We start from the raw sequence: 20057 nt of genomic DNA, 5'->3' as shown, positions 1-20057 counted from the left end.
AGTTAAATAGTTTTTTTCTCTCTCTCTCTCTCACTTTGGTGAGATTTGTTTACCAGGTTCCTCTTGCCGGAAGGGCTTGTGTGAGTGAGGTAGCGCTTCTCCACATACCACCATGTTTCCCTGCCAACTCTACAACCTATAATTATCAAGAGACACACACATTAAAACGCAAATCAAGAGAATTGTTGGGAGGAAAATATGCTGTGGTATTGCTCTGAGGGGAACATATATGTATTCTCTACGAATCTCAGGCAATCTCCAAGTAATCAATGTTTTTGAGCGTATGAGTAATATTTCAATATGTAATTAAAGGAGCTGATCCATGCACATTGACTAATTGTTCTCACAATGAGATGGCTGAAATCCATCCAAAAAGAGAGAGAGAGAGAGAGAGAGAGAGAGAGAGAGGCTGTTACTTCTTCTTAATGGGGAGCTGTGCCAGCACATCTGGATTTTGATGACTAATTTAACATTCAAAGGCTGTATTTTACATTGGAATTTTGATAAAGTCAGTTCTTGCTCAGAGAGGCTAAAACCTTGGATGGAGCATAAATGGAAAGAGGATATGTTAGTGCACACATAAATATGGGGGAATTTGTGTTTGGATGCAGAGTGAATCTATTAGTGAGACAGTATTTTTCAGCCCTTGCTTACTTCAATTTAATTATATGTGACATTTTAGCATTGCAATCAAAGTAGTACATTGCTACAGGGGTTCTTATAGCATTCAAAATATAGTCACTGTGGACCTTATCAAAATGCAGCAAATGCCTGAGTAGCTTGCAAGCACACGTCTGTGTTCTGTGTTAGGGCTCTCAATATCATTCCCTCGCTGGGGAATACTTGTTCAATAACATAATACCAATGATCAGAATTCAGTCAACTCCCCTCTGAAATGAGACACTAATCGGTTTATTGATAACTCTGATAGCCCACTGGTGGTTCACGGCTGACATCCCACATCATCACAGATTCTGCCGGTATCAACCTGGAATACACAAAGATTAGATCGCACCCGGTACCCTCACCATCTGCCCCCATCAGCCACCGCAGTAAGTTTTTACCTCACACTTAGGTGCTTCAATCTATTTCATAGCTCATCTCACTACTTACTCTAACACAGCCAAGCTAAAAATAGGAGAAGAGTTCAGATAATGACAAAGAAGGTCATTGCCGGCCTCCCTATCTCCGCAAGGTCTGGCAAGGAGCCGGCTGATTGTTCATTTCTATTGTTAGCGACGGCATATTGTTGGGAAGATGTTATCCACACATTACGGGAAAATATGTTGACATCTGTCACCCTAATGATTGATTGCCTGAAGGAGATTCTTCAGTTTGCTAGATTTTGGTTGCTGTTTTACAAGATGCAGTGTGTGGGTGGGTGGACAGGAGAGCGTCTATAAATAGAGAAGCCGGTGATCGTGAGGGAGTGATGGAGGCAGGTACGTGTGGCAGCCAGATGGTGCCTTGTGGGGAATGTCTCCCAGTGATTTTGTTTGCAAATAGGTCTCTGTAAAGTCGCTGTCTTCTCTCCTCCAACTTGCCTGCTGTTATAGGCAGAGCTTTAGGAACTGCCATATCTGATAAAGGTGCTGCAGACTCAAAGATGTCCTGCCGCTTGCCAAAGAGAGAGTGAAAGTGACGCACTGTGACAGGTTTTGTCACTCTCTGAGGCGACCGCCCCACAGATTGTCACAGATAGAAATGGCAGAACCCTGGAAGCAATGACAAATTGTTTTGAGAGAAAGAAGTAGGAGAGCGAGTCATGCCAATATCTGTGGCCTACTTCAGCACGCTGGTGGAGGAGGGGTGGGGTAGGGGGGCACGCCATCACTCAAGATTTTTGTTTTCAGTTAGAAGTTTTGCATGTGTAGGTGTCATCACCCTTTGTAAACAGGGTTCTCTCTGCAGAAAGAAATGCATTGAGAAGAACCTAATATGTATAATATTTGAAGAGCTTATCGTTAAGCTAATGCTCCCTGCAACCTGGACAATTTCAATTTTAACTAAACTACCTACATGTAGCCTGAAGTATGCTACAAAGAGTGCTGCTCATGATAAGATTGGATAACACATGGCATTCTCTAGTGACTCATATAATTTGAGTGCGAGGATAACATTTATCACATATTTTGCTTGAAATGCTCCAAGAGGTTGCAGAAAATGGTATCTCCTTGATGTAGTAGAGCATGGTTACGTATGTATGTTCACAACAATAATTCTATCCAAAAAAAAGGAGTCAAGACTCTTTATGTCATCAGGAGAGCAATCCTTGATGTGCTCTACTGACTGAGTGTGAGAACAACATTGTGAACACAGTAACAGAAGCCAGAGTGATTTCACGGAGATATGGGCACATTTTCTGGTTCGTAACTGCTAGCACCACACCAAATAAAGCTCATTTGGGTGTAAATGCTCAAACAAACATTTTACGAGTACACAAATTCAATCTCCAATTATTTTGTAATAGAGCAGCCACAGGTTTTATCTCTTGAAGTCTTCACTACTTAGGGTTCTCCCATCTGTAGCCCAGGAGAAACTGGCTCATGATTAAATATGTGTCCAAGATCATAGGATTAATTATTATTTATTCTGTAAGGATCGCAAATTTACTGTGGAAGTTTATATTTAGAGAATGAAATGTGTTTTTATGAGGCAACATCAGTTATTGTCTTCATTTCTTCCAGATGTTTTGTTTTTTTTAATGGTTTTAAAGTTGAGTATAACTTTGCAAGTCAATAATGCCTTGGGGTAATGCATCATTGTAAATGAGACCTTATCATATCCGCCACCGTGGTGAGATAGACTACCTATTTTAAAGAGCTCTCTCCTCCAGACACTGACTCACAGGCCTGAAGCAATGCTTTGTTGATGAGAGGTCAGAGGAGACCTGTTCATGCTAACAGAGTGGCCACAAGTAAGTGGTAACGCTTCCTTTTACAGTCCCCTAATTAATAAGTATTTACCTGGTAAATATATGGTAAATTGTTGTTTATTATTGGGTAATTACCACTGGTAAAAAGTAGGTAAATACAGGTAAATACAGAGAAACTACAGATGAAACACTAACAAAAACCTCCACTATTACCCATCAATTCAACTAAGTACCGTGTAGTTGTGACCGGTTTAGGCTGGTAATATAATTGTGTACTTCCTAGGAAAGTAGGCAACCACTTCTTAGAAACACCTCCTCTATTACCCATCAATTCAAGTTACAATTGTAGTTATCCAAAGTTTATGATGGTAACAGCCCAAGTTTCATTATGTATTTAAGAAGATGTACCATGACACTAGAGAAAAACTGTTCCTACAGAGGTTGTTAACAGGTAAATATAATGTAAATGTAATGAACCCTTTATAAATGGGTGTAGCCATGAACAATAAATATATAAGAAAACATACCATCTTAATTTCTAGATAGAACATAGTAGCTGTGTTATCATTAATAAATATGGGAATCACATAATCTCAGGGTTGTTGTGACGTTTAAATAGCACCTTCAGTAACTGATGGAGGTGATTTGCTGGCGTTCTTGGTACATACTGTATTAGTTGCCTTGCTAGGAGCTGAGCATTGTTTGAATACCACAATGTATTATGCAACCTTGTTGCTGACCAGATTCATCTCTTCATGGCCACAGTCTTTTAGCAGGATAATACACCATGTGACTAAGTGTGTATCATTTCAAGATTATTCCAGGTGAGCAGGACTGAAAATATCTCTCCACATAAATCTGCTTCCACCCATATAACCACCCCTTAATATATAGCACATCATCTCCTACCGACATGGTATGGTTCATGAAGAATAATCCTGCAACAAACATAAGGGGATAATTAGCACAGACAATAGTTTGTTTGAAATTAAAAAAGTAAGTGAAAGTAAAGACAAAAGACAGAGCAGAAATGAAATAGCTAAAGATAAATTCCTTAGGTCTACTACCATTGCCATAAGGCGGCCAAGAGAAGGTTAAAATAAAAATAAATTGTAGAATTTTTTTCCTTTTCTCTTCACTCCAGCATGGTAGATCGGGCCATATTTGGTTGGTAATGATATATGGGTTCACACAATAAAAGAAAATGGGAGCACACTCACATTAAGATAAGCGCTGCAGGCCAAGGAAACCTAGAAATGCCAGTGGCATATTGATTGCATGCTCTGTATTAATAGTAGGGTTAGCTGCTGCTCTCTCAGGCTGGACTTCTCATCCAAAGCAATGGCCCAACAACAATGAGCAGCAATGAAAACTAACCCCAAGTTTTTTCCCAAATGGAAAAATAGTACAAGTGCTGAAAAGCTGAAAAGACAACTGTGGTTCACTGAAATGCACAGCACAGTACAGTGCTATTCCAGATGGTGGAATATTAAGTTGATTTAGATCTTTGATTTCACTCATTTTCATTTTAGATCACTGTTTGTTCCATGCTTGATATTGTATCAAGATGATTGGATGATCACTATAACTTCATGTAAAAGAGTGAAAAGTAATGCTCTACCATCAGTTATATTCTTTTCAAAAAATGTTGTATAGGCATACAGTATGTTGGTGGTTGCTTGTTTGCTAGTGGTTGTTTTGGGAGGGGGTTACTGTGTTATTATGGAACTTGTTCTATCTCACACAGGCTCCACTCTCTACTGGACTCCATGGGTAATACTCTCAATCGACCACTGAAATTTGCATGTATGTAGCCAGCCAATCAGGACGCACCTACCGATTACATGTGTCCAATTACGTGTCTGCAGATGGACTTGTCCATCTGGACCATCGTGCCCCAGTCTCATCACTGCTGCTGCTGGGCATCTCTTCTGCTTCGAGTGCCTCAGATGGGACCATGCAGAGAGTGACACGATGCTGCCACTGTCTTGTATGCACTGCAGGGCACTTCTCCAAATCAACACTGGCAACGGTGGGACCATTTTCAGCTGTATGACTTCTCACTCCACTGCAGTGAGAGCAAACCAGAGCTCGAGATTGATCTCCATGGCGAAATGAGTTCATCGCTTCATCCGGCCCTCCGCCACCACCGCTGCCGCCAGACACCTTGGCTGAGACTCTCTGAGTAGCTTCACCAATGGATGATGATAACAACCTCTCATCTGTGTCTGCAACTTCACTGACCTTTGGAAATCTGCCGCCGACTTCAGTTCGCCATGATTTCCCTAAGGTTATGGCCATGGTGGTGGAGCATGTTGGGCTCTCTCTGCCACTCCCATCCCGCCCAGTCATCCGGGTTCGTTAAGACTTTTACAGCCCAGCTCATTTGGCTCAACCCGCCTTTGTTTTGCCTCCTCTCCTGGACATTTGGCATTGCGTCGAAGCATCCTGGAAGGAACCGCTTCCACCCTGGAAGAGGCCCTTGCAGCCCTCCTGATTCCTCACTTGACTGGCTGGGAAGTGAGCAGGAAGCTGCAGCCTCCGCTGGTGCAGGATAGGGATGCACTGGAATATTTTGAGAAAATATTCCATGCATGCAGCTGGCCACAGAAAATAATCTGGACACACACACCGCTGGATGCCCCCTCCACAGCAGAACAGGCTGATTTTCTGGGCTGCACCGTCGGTCAGATTAATAACCTGGCTCTGGGTGTTGCTACTATGGCAGGGCGATTGATGTCACTTGCCACAGTAGGCTCACATCACATGTGGCTGGGACTCACCGCCCTACAGAGGAAGGACAGGAGAGGACCTCCTGGGAGCTCCCATAGCTTTGGACTTCCTCGAACTTCAGGCAGTGCTCCTGGTTTTCCAACACTTCCTGACTCTGGTTTAGGGGAGACGTGTTGCACCACGGTTGCCTATAGTACAGTCCACTTGTGATCAGGTACAGGTGTGAACGCACCCAAGACGCACTGAGGACGCATTGAGATCCGATCACTCAGACCACATTCAGAGGTGGTCTGGGCTGCATGTAGCCACATTCATTTAGCAATGTAAACGCAATGGGTCCTGGGCCAGATTGAAGGACTGCCTACTCAACTGATGTCCTCTGTTTTCCTGCAGAGTAGGCACAGGAGTTGCATTGCTGTCTCCTGGTCCAAAGCTGTGTTAAACTTGTTTGATAACAGAATAAAGAAATGCATTATTTTGTTTTTCTATTTCTCATGTGAATTAAAAAAATGTTTTAGTTTTGCTGTGCTGCTCAACATAATGAGCTAAAGATTTATCAAGAGGATGGCCGCTTTACTCCAAACAGTATGAACCTGGACTGTGTGTAACAGCTGACCTATTGGATGTGTAGAAGAACACAGAACATTAATTAACATTAGATCCTGACCGATCCTGTCGGCGTGTCAGAGATTTAAATAATCAATTAAGTTATTGCTGTGTTTGTGAGGGGGCGCACAATGCATTGTATATTTGTTTATCCTTTTATGGAACAAGTTGAACACAACTTTGGACGGAGGGTACACAGACACCGGGTCTTCCTGCCGGTTAAAAACAAACGAATTTGGTACAAACGGAAATAATGTACATGTGTATTTGCATATAGAGCGGGGAAGTGAGATCCAATCACAAGTGGTCACTCAAGATGCATGTGGAGACGCATGTTAATATGTGTGAACAGATGTACTTAGAGCTGTCCACTTGGGATCAGATCACCCGAGATGCATGTTAATGCCCGGTGTAAACAGGGCCTGTCAGTTCAACCCAGCTGTTTGCTGCTTCGTAGTGAACACAGTGGTGCTACCCTCAGACCTAACCACTCCCTTGTTCCTAAGAACATAAGGAGTTCATTTAGGTCGAGAACTCTTCAGCTAGAGGCATTTTTGTCCTCCACTCCATGGGGATGCCAGGGAAGCAGCCTGCACCTCTTGTGCCCAGTACGTACATTGGCATGTTATGTTCAACGCATGCCCCCCTTTTGGTGCACTGAACAACTGTTCATGTGCTATGGAGAGGGAGTGGATGCCCTATTCAAGAAGCGTCTAGCTAGTTGGCTTTGTGAGTGCATCTCCCAAGTTCACAGGCAGGCGGGTAAGGACCCCCCCCCACTGTGTGTCTGAGTGCATTCCACACATTGTGGCAGCATCTACGGCCTTGTTCAGTGGGGTGAGTCCATTCATGAGGTTCTATCTCTTGGACATGACAGGCTCCTTTTAAAGATCTGTGCTCGCAGGTACAACTCAGGACTTGTGAAAAGGGCAGTGTGAGTGTCAGCTGTGTTACACCTGACACCCCCCCACCCCGAGCAATTATACACCTGCATTCTCCCATGATTCAAGATGACTCAGGGAATGGGGTGTGCAGGGTGTCTGTTGTATGACCCCTGCGGGGTTAGGCCATGGTTTCACCCAGTTCATGTACATGTTAACTGGGCTGGGTTGGGCCCCCTACCGCTCCACTTAAGTGGCTGGGGTTATAAAGTAGAGGGAGGGCTGCGCTGACCAACCTATAGCTGGTCGAGCTCAGTGAGGCAGTCTGATGACATGTTGCGGCAGGGTGAACATTCATTAGGCTCCACCTACTGTACCCATAGAGTCCAGTCGCCTGTGTGAGATAGAACAAAGGTTATGATAATTGTAATATCACAAGCACAGGCAGGGCCCTCTTCCTAGAGACCATGCGGCTCCCACGCTGTGGTTTCAGGATGGGAGGTGCAGTGAGGCGCAGCCTTTTATACTGTTTGGGACACATGGAATTAGTAGGTGCGTCCTGATTGGCAGGCTATGTACATGCAAATTTCAGTCAGCAATTGTGTACATGTGATTGAAGGAGAGTATTACCCATAGAGTCCAGTAGAGGGCTCTGCTTGTGCTTGTAGAACTAGGGTTACAATATCATAACCTTCGTTCATTGCAACTCGTTTTCACTGGCAAGGTGTAAACTTGTAGGTAAACGTAGAAGTAACTCTGTGTAACAGTACAGGATTGCAGGGTAGCATGAAAACCCCCTAGCAGTCAAAAATTAATCATTTCTGGCAGGTGCCATGATTGGTAATTAACATTGATTACTGATCAATAATCACATATGTATTTCTAGGTATCAGTTAATTAGCATTATCAATTATGAGCATGCTAATACAGGGAGCAATTACAACACAAGCCCCTGAGCCAAGAGTACATTGGTTAGCTTCCCTGCAAGCAGGAATCGTTTTTTCACAAGGGTAGTTCGTTTACATTTTAGTGCAGGATTTATTCTTTCGCTTGTTGGCAGGGTATAGGAGTTCTGTATGTGAAGATGCTGCACAGTAAACCAGTGCAGCTGAAAAGCTACAGACAGACACAGCAGGTTCATGACAAGTTTGAATGAAAGGAGGGAAATGTTCATGTAATATACAATAGCCCATGTATAATACATGCTTATGGGATACATATGGGACACAGCTTCAGATATAGCCTGTATATGTAATAGTTTAGGTAACATGTCAAAGCATATTAATGTGAGTGCAAATTATTAGTAAATTTTACTTAAAATATTTACAGTACTGCACACTACACACCAGTTGTGTACAAATTTTGGCACATAATGCAGAGGCTGCCCTAACCAGCAAAACAACAGCATTGGTTGTTTGTTCAAATACTTTAAACAACCTCTGTCCATGTTTTCCTGACAAGTGACCTTTTGCTTTCATGCACTCAGTAGCAATGGTGGAAATAGTGCGAAGTTGCAACACCACAGCAAAAAGGCTTAGGGTTAGAGTTTGGAAAGGATCACTGAATGTACAAAGTGTACAACTCTGACACTGCATTAATGATAATGATGTCTGACCAAGTATTTTTAATTGCCTGAACTTTGCCGAACTTAGCCATAGTTGTAGATAAAAAAAAAATGATGTGGATCATTTTTATAATGGTCATTTGGGTTATTTTAGGAATCATTGACAAATGACCTATGCATTACTTGATGCGCAAAACATCATTCAGGCCTTTTGAGAACCTTCATTCTTATGAAAAAAACTTTATATTTACTGATCTGAAGGTTTAATTATTTTCCTCAGTATAATCAGAGTTATGTAGCAGTTAACACATAAAACAATCCCTTTATTACTTACCCAGAAGTAGTGTGTCTAAATGTAAGCAACAACTGCGACTTGATGACAGAAGTGACAGTAATGTCAACAACTGAACAGTCTGGCAGCTGTCATGTATACTACCTGAGTGATTAACACCAATAGTCCAGTTTTCCATATCTCAGCCTCCACCAACAGGCTGTCCTTTTTTTGTTAATCACAAACAGAGCTGGTAGATCAAACTGCAGAATCTTGTGGGCAAGAACAGTAAAAGCATTTTTTTTCCTCTGATAAAAATGGTATACCTTCAGGGTAGTTTTTTTTTGTTTTGTTTTTTTTTTTACACCTGTGTCTCATTTTCCTGATTTTGGGGTGTGTGTGTAAATACATTTACACCCCTGGAATTGTGAAATAAAACCCAGTGCTGCCTCATGGAAACTACCATCAGGCAATATCATCTGTCACCAGCCCAGTGTAGACAGTAATAGGAGCCATAAAAGGAATCTAGATAGTTTTTTTTTAATTACAAAAACAGAGCAAGTGATAACTTTTGTATGGTAACTCTAGACATGGATCATTTCTCCCACAACCACAAATAGAACTCTCGGTCTTGTTGGCTGAAGGGGCTGGCAAAAGCAAAATATTTTGCTGAGTGGGGGGTTTGCAGTTTCATCCTCACTTATGATAAAGGCACTGATGGCTGTGGCTGTGTGACTGTATATAAATGATAATGTGACTATGTGAGTGAGTAGCAAATCAACTCTAAAGTTGTAAACACATTTTATTGCAGGCTATCTTTTTCAAAGATATGAATATGTTCCTCATAGATACCAAAGTGGAACAAAGCTGACAATGAGATTCTAAAAAGTTGTGTTGAGTAATATTTGCAAATATGTTTAAATGTAGATCCTTTCCTGCTAGTCTGTCTCTTCCCTGCTGCCTGGCCGTCTCCCTGCATCCATTATTTTTTCTTTCCATCATTCTTTGAATAACTTGAAATAAATCATAAATGTAGGTGTACTGCAAATGATTGTTAGAAGTCATGACCGTAGATGGATGTGTTTCAATTAGAGTAACGTGACATGAGAGCATACATGCAAATTCCCTATGTCTGTTTGTGTATGTGTATCTATTTGCCTAAAATTTGCAGTTTTTGTCATTTGTTTTTTCCAATCTTTCAGTTTCTAAAATTCTCTTTCAATTCTGATCAAAATTTGTCAATTGATTTACCATTTGGACTGCTATTATTACTATTAAATACTCCATGGGTTAGCCATGTAGCTATGGAACTGTACTCTGTTTTTTTAATTTCTTCTTTTTTTTAAGACTGGGTGGACTTGCTGATTATCTGCTTACTGGTCTGGCTTGTACTCAAACTGGCAGTGTGAAGTGTCAGGGTGAGGGATTTACTGCTGGATTTGGCTGAGCCGGTTCCTGTAGCGCAGTATTCTCCCCTGCCAGAGAGATTCTCCCCTTTTCCCTGTACAGGTCAACTACGTTTACCCTCCAACCCACCACACACATACACATAAACGCTCACACATTTCTTGTGCTCTGATAAACTGCAATCACTTCAGACCTTCACTGGCCTTCTAGGAAGACACCATGTTGTTAATGAAAACTCTATCGAGTCATTAAAATGAGTCAGTGTGGCCTGACTGTGCTCACATGCACACCTTTTTCCTCGCATGTGACCTGACAGTACTCAGGTCTAATCCGAGTGCTATCTCAGGGAAGCAGACGAAGAGCCCCGTAGCGTGGCACTACCATCTTTTTCTGGTCATTACTGGCGCTAGGCCTCTCAACACGGATAGAAGCAATGAAGGAGAACCTCAATAAATGATCAGTGTGCACTGCCAGCAACAACGCATGCTGCATCTGCTGCCTCCCTGTTGCTGGAAGACAGAGTTCCCATCTTGCTCCCTTACTGATTGTACAACCCATAACCTCTCCAGGATAATATTATAAACCTTCTAAATTTGGCTAAGGAAGTGGTTGATTTCCCAGGCCTCAAGGACTGCAGAAGCCCACCTCTTCTAAAGCCCCAAAGGGATAAATGGGGCCCATTATGTGGTGAAGTTTGTAATGATGCTTTTGATTAGTGAGTTGTCAGGAGGTATTGGCCCTACGCTCATCACAGCGTTGTTTAGCACTTTAAGGCCTCCATAAAGATGAGTGTTTTTTGAAAAAAGATGAAAAAGCAGGAGGCATGTGCCTAATGAAGTCTCAGGCTTATAGCCCCTCTCATGACAGGATAATTACACCAAATGCTTCCAGCGAGCACTTCAAAGGACACTTCATCCCTGTGCCAACACCACGCAACACATCTCACCAATCAAGATGGCCTGACCTAAATCAGGTCCCCCTGACTTGTTTGTAATGTCACCCGCCCACAGACTCACTGGACCTCTGCAGAGTCAACTGCATTAACATCACAACCGCACTCAATGTAATTGACAAGTACAATAAGCAGAGAGGAATAAGTCTCACTGATGTTGCTGCAGAAACATATAGACAACTTTTGTCCCATAGTATGTCACAGGGTGTCATAAGCAGCACTAAGGAAGACAGCAAAACACACACATATGAAAACATGCAAGCACATAAATATTAAACCTACCCTATTCGGGCGGTGTTATTTCAATTCTGCAACATAGCACACAGAGTTAGCAAAGATAATGATAATGCATGATCAGCAGGGCATTAATCCAGAGATGGAAAATGTGTACTAAAAGAATATACGAAATACATTATACACTTTATAGAGAACAGACTTTTTTCTTATTTGTAGTTCTGATGTTTTGTATGCCTATGTGCATGTTATCAGTCCAACAGGCACACCAGTCAAGAAAGGGTGTCACCCAGTCATCTGAGTTGCACATTGCAAATCATCAGTGAAGTGGCCATGTCTCCTTAAGGCACACACTCACAGACACACATGGGGGAGAATGAAGGTATAATAAGTGTGGTCTGAATTCCTCTGGATTTAATAAAGTTCACACAATTTGTGTCAGCTTGGCGAATGGGATTCTGAAGCGCTGAAGAGCTGACAAAAATGTGCAGCTATATTAAAGTGATACTCCACACAAAATCTATCTTTATTTTTACAGAGAAGTACTGTCTGTAGTATGAAACACTCACTTTTTACACACTTGAAACCTGGCTGTTAGTAATTTGCAGTTTGCTCCATCTTGAGGAACAGAGGCTGTGGTCAGTTATCATGATAGAAAAGCAGCATCAAAATTGAATCTTGCTACATAAGCCTTTTATCTGCTGTCCATCCATGTGCACAGTTCATTTTAAACACTAATATTTTTGCCAAAATATGGCTAAATACTCTGCTTCCGTATCAATCGTCATGCACACTCCTGTCGAGATTGCAAGCAGGTGTGTGCATTGGTTTGTGCATATCAGTCAGAGCACCCACCTCCACTTTCATGTTATGTGGTCCAAGCTTTCAAGCCAACAATGTTGGCTTTATATTCAATTTTCAGCATGTTGTTCACATACAAATCTGCAATACTAAGTATGTAACAAGAGGTTCAAAAAGCTCCCAAAATGCTGTTTCATGCAATTTTGAATAAGATGTCTGGAAGAGATTTAGGAGTCACTGGACAATTTTTCTAGTGAATCCAATAAATAAGTTCTTTCAGAGGAAGTCCGGGATGATAAATTAGCTTCTGGGGGATAAGATAAACCATATCACCACAATGTGAGTGGTTTGGATGCTACCATCTTCACGTCTTGAGAATTAAATTGAGGGGAAATAAGGATGGGCTACGGAGAAAGGACGAACTGTCAAACTGCAGGAGCTAACCACATTAAAACAATATTTGCAAATGTTTTACTTCGATGCCAGCATGCATGGCCATTATGATAATTGCGGAAACTTTATAACTGGTATAAACTGCTTCCAGCGCTGGAAATGCTGCATGGGGGCAAGCTGGAAATCTATTGTGACATGTTGAGAAAGAAATAAAACTTGTGTTGTGTTTGAATGGCTCCCATGAACATATTTCGGGTTTTCCCATGAAAAAAGCAAACCCATGCTAGACGCTGGATGCTGCATAATTAACAAGCACTGCAAACTTCTCTCAGTCTACTCTGAGAATGACTCCTGGAAGAACGGGTGGCACAGGAACAGATGGAGAGAGGCCACTTGAACACAGCGTAATGAAGCGATTCACAGAAAATTCACTCATACAGTGTGCATTTCAAATGAACCCGGTGAGGGTGTTATGTCTCATTTATTTTGGTAACTCGCACCTGATGTATTTTTTACATATGTACAAACTGCATTGCTACAGATGCCAAAAATTTAGAGCTGTTTTTATTTGCTGATAAATACTAGAATATATATAAGACAGCTTAAACTTGGGAAATATGATACCCTTTCCACTAGGATCATCAGGAACATGTTAAAGATACTCATTCACGTGTGTAATATTTGCAAAGGATGGTAATCCAATCTGTTTACTACACAGATAACATACAAAAAATCATCAATACACATCAAAACAAGCTATTCCTGTTAAACATCTGTTTGAAGATCAACAGTGTGATTAGATTACATGGTACATGTCCCCCTCCTCATCAGAGTTACACCCACATTTTCACATTTGCTGATTTTGACCTCAGTCTGCATTTTTTTCCACACATTAAGCATTAGTAGTGGAATAAGTTATGCCACTACCAATGTTCCAGTACATTTTCAATTAGCATTAACAGAGGAAAGGCGCTCACTTGGGGGAAAAGAAACAGGTACCTACTCAGGATAAATAAATCATGATACCAGGTGGAGCTGAATATTAGTGAGAAGGACTCTTGTAATGATAGTGGACAGTACTGAATCTATTTCCCAAATCACCACTCTGCCTGAGAGGCTCTTCGGAGAGTTTTTACATTACTGACCATCACTCTGTGTTAGATTATCCTTGCCTGTCTTTTCCATCACTGTACCTTTCTGTCACAGACAAGGCTCCAAGTGCCCTCTTTCAGCCTGACCCTCAATTACCCAGCCCAATCATCTCAGACAGGTGTTGAGGTACAGTAATAAACCCTGCCTGATGCTGCCGAGGCAGCCTCTCTTTTAAAGCACCTCTGAGAGCTCTGAAATGACTGAACTCTGTGTTGATCAGGTGCTGTGACCACAGTTGACTCATGGCTGCCAGCTGATAGTGTGCAATGAAAAAGAAAAAAAAAATTACAATACCACTTATTTCTCTTTATGGACCATATAAACAACATCAGATGCGCTTAGTGTTGGCTGGGCAATTCTGTCTCTTTAGACTATAGCCAGACCATATTCTAAAATATTAATGGGGGAAAAAACAACTCTAGCAGGTTTATTGCTAAGATTTTTGTGTTTGTCTTCATTGTTCACACACAGAATCATAGATATTGTCATATTCATCATCATAGTTCTCAGTAGCTGAGTAGCCCTAGACACCATTTACAGTGAGGAAAATAATAAAAAAAATATAGACTAAAGTTAAACTCAAATCCCCAGCATTTATATCCATTCTTAAACTATACATTACTGCTTAACTGTGTTGCAAATGGAGTCTTTTCAGTCACAAGGATATGCCATCACTGCATCATAAATTTTGTAGAGTGATGGTGCCTTAAAGTCCATGGGGGAAACACAGCAGAACTCCAGAAGTTTATCACAGCCTCAAGCTGCAAATACAGAATTTAAGATTTTAAGGAAACAAAACAAATCTCGGTCTCAAACTCAAAACTAAAACCTACTTGGTTATATTAACTATTTTTAGGCCTACATTTCGGATATTGTAAGAGGCTATTACAACTGCTGTGAGGAGAATATCAGTCAATGTAAGCATGTAACTGTGTGTTGTTATTTAGGGCTCCATATTGTCCACCCACACAGGTGTTTTCATTTATTCTGTCTGATTACATGTATGTACACAGTGGCATTAAGTGTTAGCATAAGCGGTTTATTGAATAGGGAAAGATCATTGGATTAATTCTGTTTACTCTGCTTAATTTGGTCATTTTAAGTGATTGTTTGCCCCGCTGTGGGAAAATCTTAAAAAGACATTTGGTATCTCCCTCAGTGATGTACAGATATGATAGTGTTCTTCTGCATGAGATGTTTTATTGTAAAGTCTCATAATTACTTTTGCCTTCTACTTTTGACTCTTGTAAATTTTCATAATGCGTTTTCTATTTCAAACCCATTGTGCACATTGTTAATGACTTGTTCCTGATGTGTTCATTCATCCTTTGTGCTAAAGCAATCTGCTTGTCCAATTCACTCCATAGCGCCTTCATCACACGTTCTCTGACTGGAAGAAAAAGCATAGACTAGTGTTCATTGTTGCTGCATTGAACATGTGTTGCATTGTGACCTAGAAAGATTCAGCAGACCCTTCAAGCTGAGACAGTTATCAAGCTAAATTAGCCTACATACGGTTGGCAGGGGTCAGGTTAACCAGCAGTGGAAGCTGGCACAGCTTACCACTAATACTCAGAAATGCATTTTAAAATGGAAAATAAGCACGGTCGTGATGCCCTGCAGAGGTAAAGGTGATGTTTGGCAACCAAGAAATGTTATTTTTTGTATTAATTTCACCTTTCCTTCACCATTTCACAGCATGGTGTTTGTGCTCAAACTGTTTTAGATATAAATGAAAATGAGATTTATTTAAAATGACTCACTGCTCATTGCAATAACTGTTAACCAACCAATAATCTGTATTGGTGTCATGGCAGGCTGGTAAAATACATTTGACAGATAATTTTTTAACACACTGATTAAATTAAGTCCCTTGTCCAAGTTATGTAATCAAGTAAACAAAGCTATTCAACCTCCTCTGGGCTTGAGAGACATTTTACATTAACAACTCCATGAGTAAAAAGTCGGCAAATCACACAGCAAACAGGTTGAGTAAGGATTAGAGCATTCATACAACCCAATTCCCTCTGGGCAGTCTGCCAATAGAGAAGCACAGTCCAGGTACTCGTGAGGTGTACGATGCCACAGCTGGCAGATCTGCAGAGGAGCTCATTGACAGATGAGCCAGTGCTATGCATGCAGATGTATACAGCCAGATTCCAATGCAGGTGGTTTGACTTAACAGCAACAAACATATCTGTTAAGACCTAAGGACTCAAGAGATATATAAATGCAGTAGTGATGAGAATAACAGCATCTAGTCATCCTCCACACTCTCTTTTAAAAGGTTTATTCTATAACTAATGTGTAGCTGGTAACATAGGTCTGTGTTCAAGGATTTAGTGAGCAAATTTATGTTACATTCAAATCATCATCTTGAGATATTTGCACAAAATCATTAAGCTCATAGATGTCAGTTTCCATGTTTGCAATGGAGAACATCTGAGCTTTTAGTGATCCGTATGCTCACATAAAGTCTGAGACTCATAACTTCTCTTTTAAAGTCAAAGACTGAATTACGATTTTTCATGCAGGAATATGGCTTTGTGTTGTTGATACAACCATATTCATTTGTAGTAATAAGAGCCAGAAAGCAAACACTGCAAATAATTACAGAGGCAGAAAAAAGGGTCATGTTCCACAAATCTCAGGGTAAAAAATATTCTTTCACTGCTATTCAGCTGCAATTATGTATCAAATCCATATGCACATGTTCTACAAAACTTTTTGGAGTTCAAAACACTGGGCTTAATTGCTGAATGGTTTGGGGAAATGTATCATTTACAGAGTACATGAATGCTGAGTGTTTTCATTTTACAATAGATTGTTGTTGAGAGCAAAACATGCTGATTGAAGGTGCTAAAATGTCAAGTATAGAAGGGCTTGGATTTTAGGTGTTGTCAGCAAACCAGTGTGATTTCAGCTGAAGTGCTTTCTATTCATCAAACACTCAACACTGTGGCTGCTCATGACAGAAGCATTGAGGTTAATTTTGAGGTAGCAATAAATGAAATACTTTTACGCGATACATTTCCATGCAGTAGGTCAATATTTGAGGGTTGTTTTTTTTTTTTGACATGGACATTACAATAGCACTGGGATTCAAATATACATCACTGTACAAGAATCAAAAGCACAGGGTTAAGTGTTAGTACCATAAAACTATGTCTGTGCAGGTTCAACTCATTCATCCAGAGAACAACATCTAAAAAAAAGTGAATCATCCACTGGACTGAGGATGTACAGCTGAAGTTGTTTCATCACCTTTAAGAGGCTTCTTCAGTTCCTCTTTCTTGATTTCTCCCTCAGAGCTGAAAAATCCTCTTTGATGAGCTGTGACATGTCTGTAAATGCTACAACCTCATTCCAGGGGATATTTAATTTTGTCTTGATGTAGCATAAAGCTAATTTACAACACCTGTCCACAGGAGGCCTTGGTGGGAATAAAAACTATTTTAAAACGATGAGCAAACAATTAAGGATTTATGGATGAAAAGTAGCATAATGGCAAGCTGTAAAGGCAAACACAGATCTATTAGCAGCTGTGAATAAACCTTAGCTTATGTTAATCCCACCTGGGGTGTCAAAATCAGCGGGATATAAAGCATCTGGAAATTTCATGTAATATAGTACTAGGTAAGCTGTCACAGAGATTTATATTTAAGTGGGATTCACAATTAGTACTTTGTGAAGTTTCTTTCACACAGTGAACTTTTATCATTAGAGTCTATTCCAACGCTGTATCTGTGAAAATTAGGATCAGCATGCATTCTGCATTTGTTATGCTTTTAAAAGATTTTATTTTTTTTAGTAACACTACTTTAATATGAATAATAATGAATGACCTGTGTGCATCAAGTGAAGCAGTGGTTGGACTTTGTTGTGCCACTATTGATACTGACATGTCAGAATCGCACCAGAGGTGCCTGTGCTATGTACTTTGTTCTCCAGTTGGAAACCAGACAAGTCCAGATGGTTTGAGATACAGCTGCTTTATTTTCACCAGCTTGAAAATGTTGATGTGAGTCATACCTGAATAAATATAAAAATGTCTTTCCACGATGACCAGAAACTGCCTGCACTCACGTTATTGTCCAACTAACTCTAAAATGACTCGATTTGGCACTTTGTTGCGCTCCATAATCTCATCAGATCTTCTTTCTTGTGCTTTCGCTTTTCTGTTGCAGGTGGTGGGTCAGATCGATAAATTAACGTCAGACTTTGACTTTGACCTGGAGCCAGATGACTGGACGGTGGCCACAGCCAGCAGCACGTCCAGCAGTGAGCGGGGTTTGGGAGAAGCCTTCAGGCTGGACTTCCTCAATGCAGATGTGCTTTCTGATAGCTGGGAGTTCTGCAGCTACCTGGAGGCCGCTGGCGCCTCTGCCCGCAGACCTGGTGAGCAACCAGGAGATCTACATCCGGAGCTGGGCCGTGGGACTATCCCCACCCAGACGCAGACCCCCACCCCGCCCCCCACCACTGCCTCTGTCTACTCCCAGATGAATGGCGGGCTGCCCATCCCAAACGGGCCCCGCATTATTACTCCAGATTCATCCAGCGAGGAGGCCAGCAGCTCCACGCACAGCCACAAGACTTCTCGTACATCCGGCACAAGAGAGAGGGTCCGCTTCAGTGACAAAATTCTGTACCACGCGTTGTGCTGTGACGATGATGAGGAGGAGGAGGAGCAAGAGGAGTTACAGGAGGACAAGAGTGGCTGTGCTACACCAGACAGCGATAGTGAGCCTAGTCTCCTGGCCAGCTCGGTCACCCCCAAACGTTCTTCCTCTGAGCACTCACTCCTCCATAACTGTCTGGACCCTTCCTATGTCTCCTCGCCAGTGAAAGGGATGACAGGAGCTCACACACTACCCAGGAAAGGTCTCTTAAACCCCGGCTGCCGCAAAAAACTGTTACGAAATAGCAGCACACAAACTGTCTCTGACAAGAGCACCCAAACTGTACTGCCCTATATTCCAACCAAACAGAAAACAAAGGACCACTGAGAAAGCCCTAAGTTTATCATAAATCTCATGAAAAGGACTGTGCATTATTTAATATTAAATACATAGCTCATAGATTAATACACAAATAAATTAATTACTAAATAAATAAATGATATATGGGAAATCACTCGACTACCTAAAGTCATTCCGAGGCTCAGGGAAAACACGATGAAATGAAGCAAAGCAGATTACTATGTCAGTGAAAGATGAAAGTTACTGGTGGACCAAAAGGTTAGTGCCTGTTCTAATGTTAAAAGATATACTGAATGGATTCCCTATGTGTAATCATTTGAGACAATGCCAGAGATTACAAAAGCAATCCTTTTTACTAGAACATTTTAAGTGTTCAAAATTGGAAGTGAAGTATGAAGAGTATGAGGAGGTCCTTTCTCCTCCTTGTACAATAGTATAAGTCACAAAATAAGGAAAAAAAAAGAGAAAAGCTTGTTCCTATAATGTGGATACAAAACGCTGCACATTCTGTACTCTGAATCTGTATAAACATTGTCTTTTTTCATGTTCCAGTTATTTCAAATGTCAAGGGGATTATTGCTTTCAGCTGGGAAATGTATCTAGATGCACATGTCAAGCCTCTTTCTCTCTTTGATGTCAACAAACAACTTTGAGCAAAGAGCCAGAAAACAACACTATTTACCTGCCCTTGATTTTATAAATCATCTCAATGTGATCTCCTCTTGGTCTGCTGCGGAGGCTGAAGCATAAGAGTGGCAGGCAGAAGAACAGATATTTAAAGTTATCTGAGAATATGGGGTACACAAAAGTGACATTTGCTATTTTTCTCATTTTCTGTGTCTGGCAGTAACGTCATTAGGCTTAGGATCTGAGCTAAATAGCAGTCCACATAAAAGTGCTAAGGGTTTTGTCTCTCCATTCAGTTGCTCAGTGGGAAATTGGACTCAGTGGAGCAGCATTTTATTCACAGGGCTAAGGCCAATAGCCATTCCTGATCAATATGTTAGAGGGAGGCTGCACTGAGAGGTCTCTGCTGAGCATGCATGCCACTCTCCTGGGATCTGTGAACAAAAACTCACAGTTAGATCTATTTACTTACACTGAGCAGAACAAAAATTAGAACTGTGGCCCTAAAGAACTGACATTTCAAAAAAACGTGTGTCCAAGAGTGAGAGCTGATGGAGGAAAGAGAAAATGTTCCTGTTC

At 41.2% G+C, this 20057-nt stretch overlaps 1 protein-coding gene across 2 annotated transcripts in view; it reads left to right on the top strand.

Annotated features, from left to right (window-relative positions):
- insyn1 (inhibitory synaptic factor 1) overlaps positions 1-19409 on the top strand; it is a 50151-nt gene extending 30742 nt beyond the window's left edge. For both annotated transcript variants that reach the window (XM_044337014.1, XM_044337099.1), the window contains exon 3: positions 18057-19409. In XM_044337014.1, coding sequence (XP_044192949.1) covers positions 18057-18878 — 822 coding nt within the window. In that variant the 3' untranslated portion in view covers positions 18879-19409. The remainder of the gene's footprint in view (positions 1-18056) is intronic.
- Positions 19410-20057: the final 648 nt, after the last annotated feature.

This window comes from Thunnus albacares, chromosome 1, assembly GCF_914725855.1.
Source record: "Thunnus albacares chromosome 1, fThuAlb1.1, whole genome shotgun sequence".
NCBI lineage: Eukaryota > Metazoa > Chordata > Actinopteri > Scombriformes > Scombridae > Thunnus > Thunnus albacares.
This window is presented reverse-complemented; position numbering and strand designations above follow the sequence as displayed.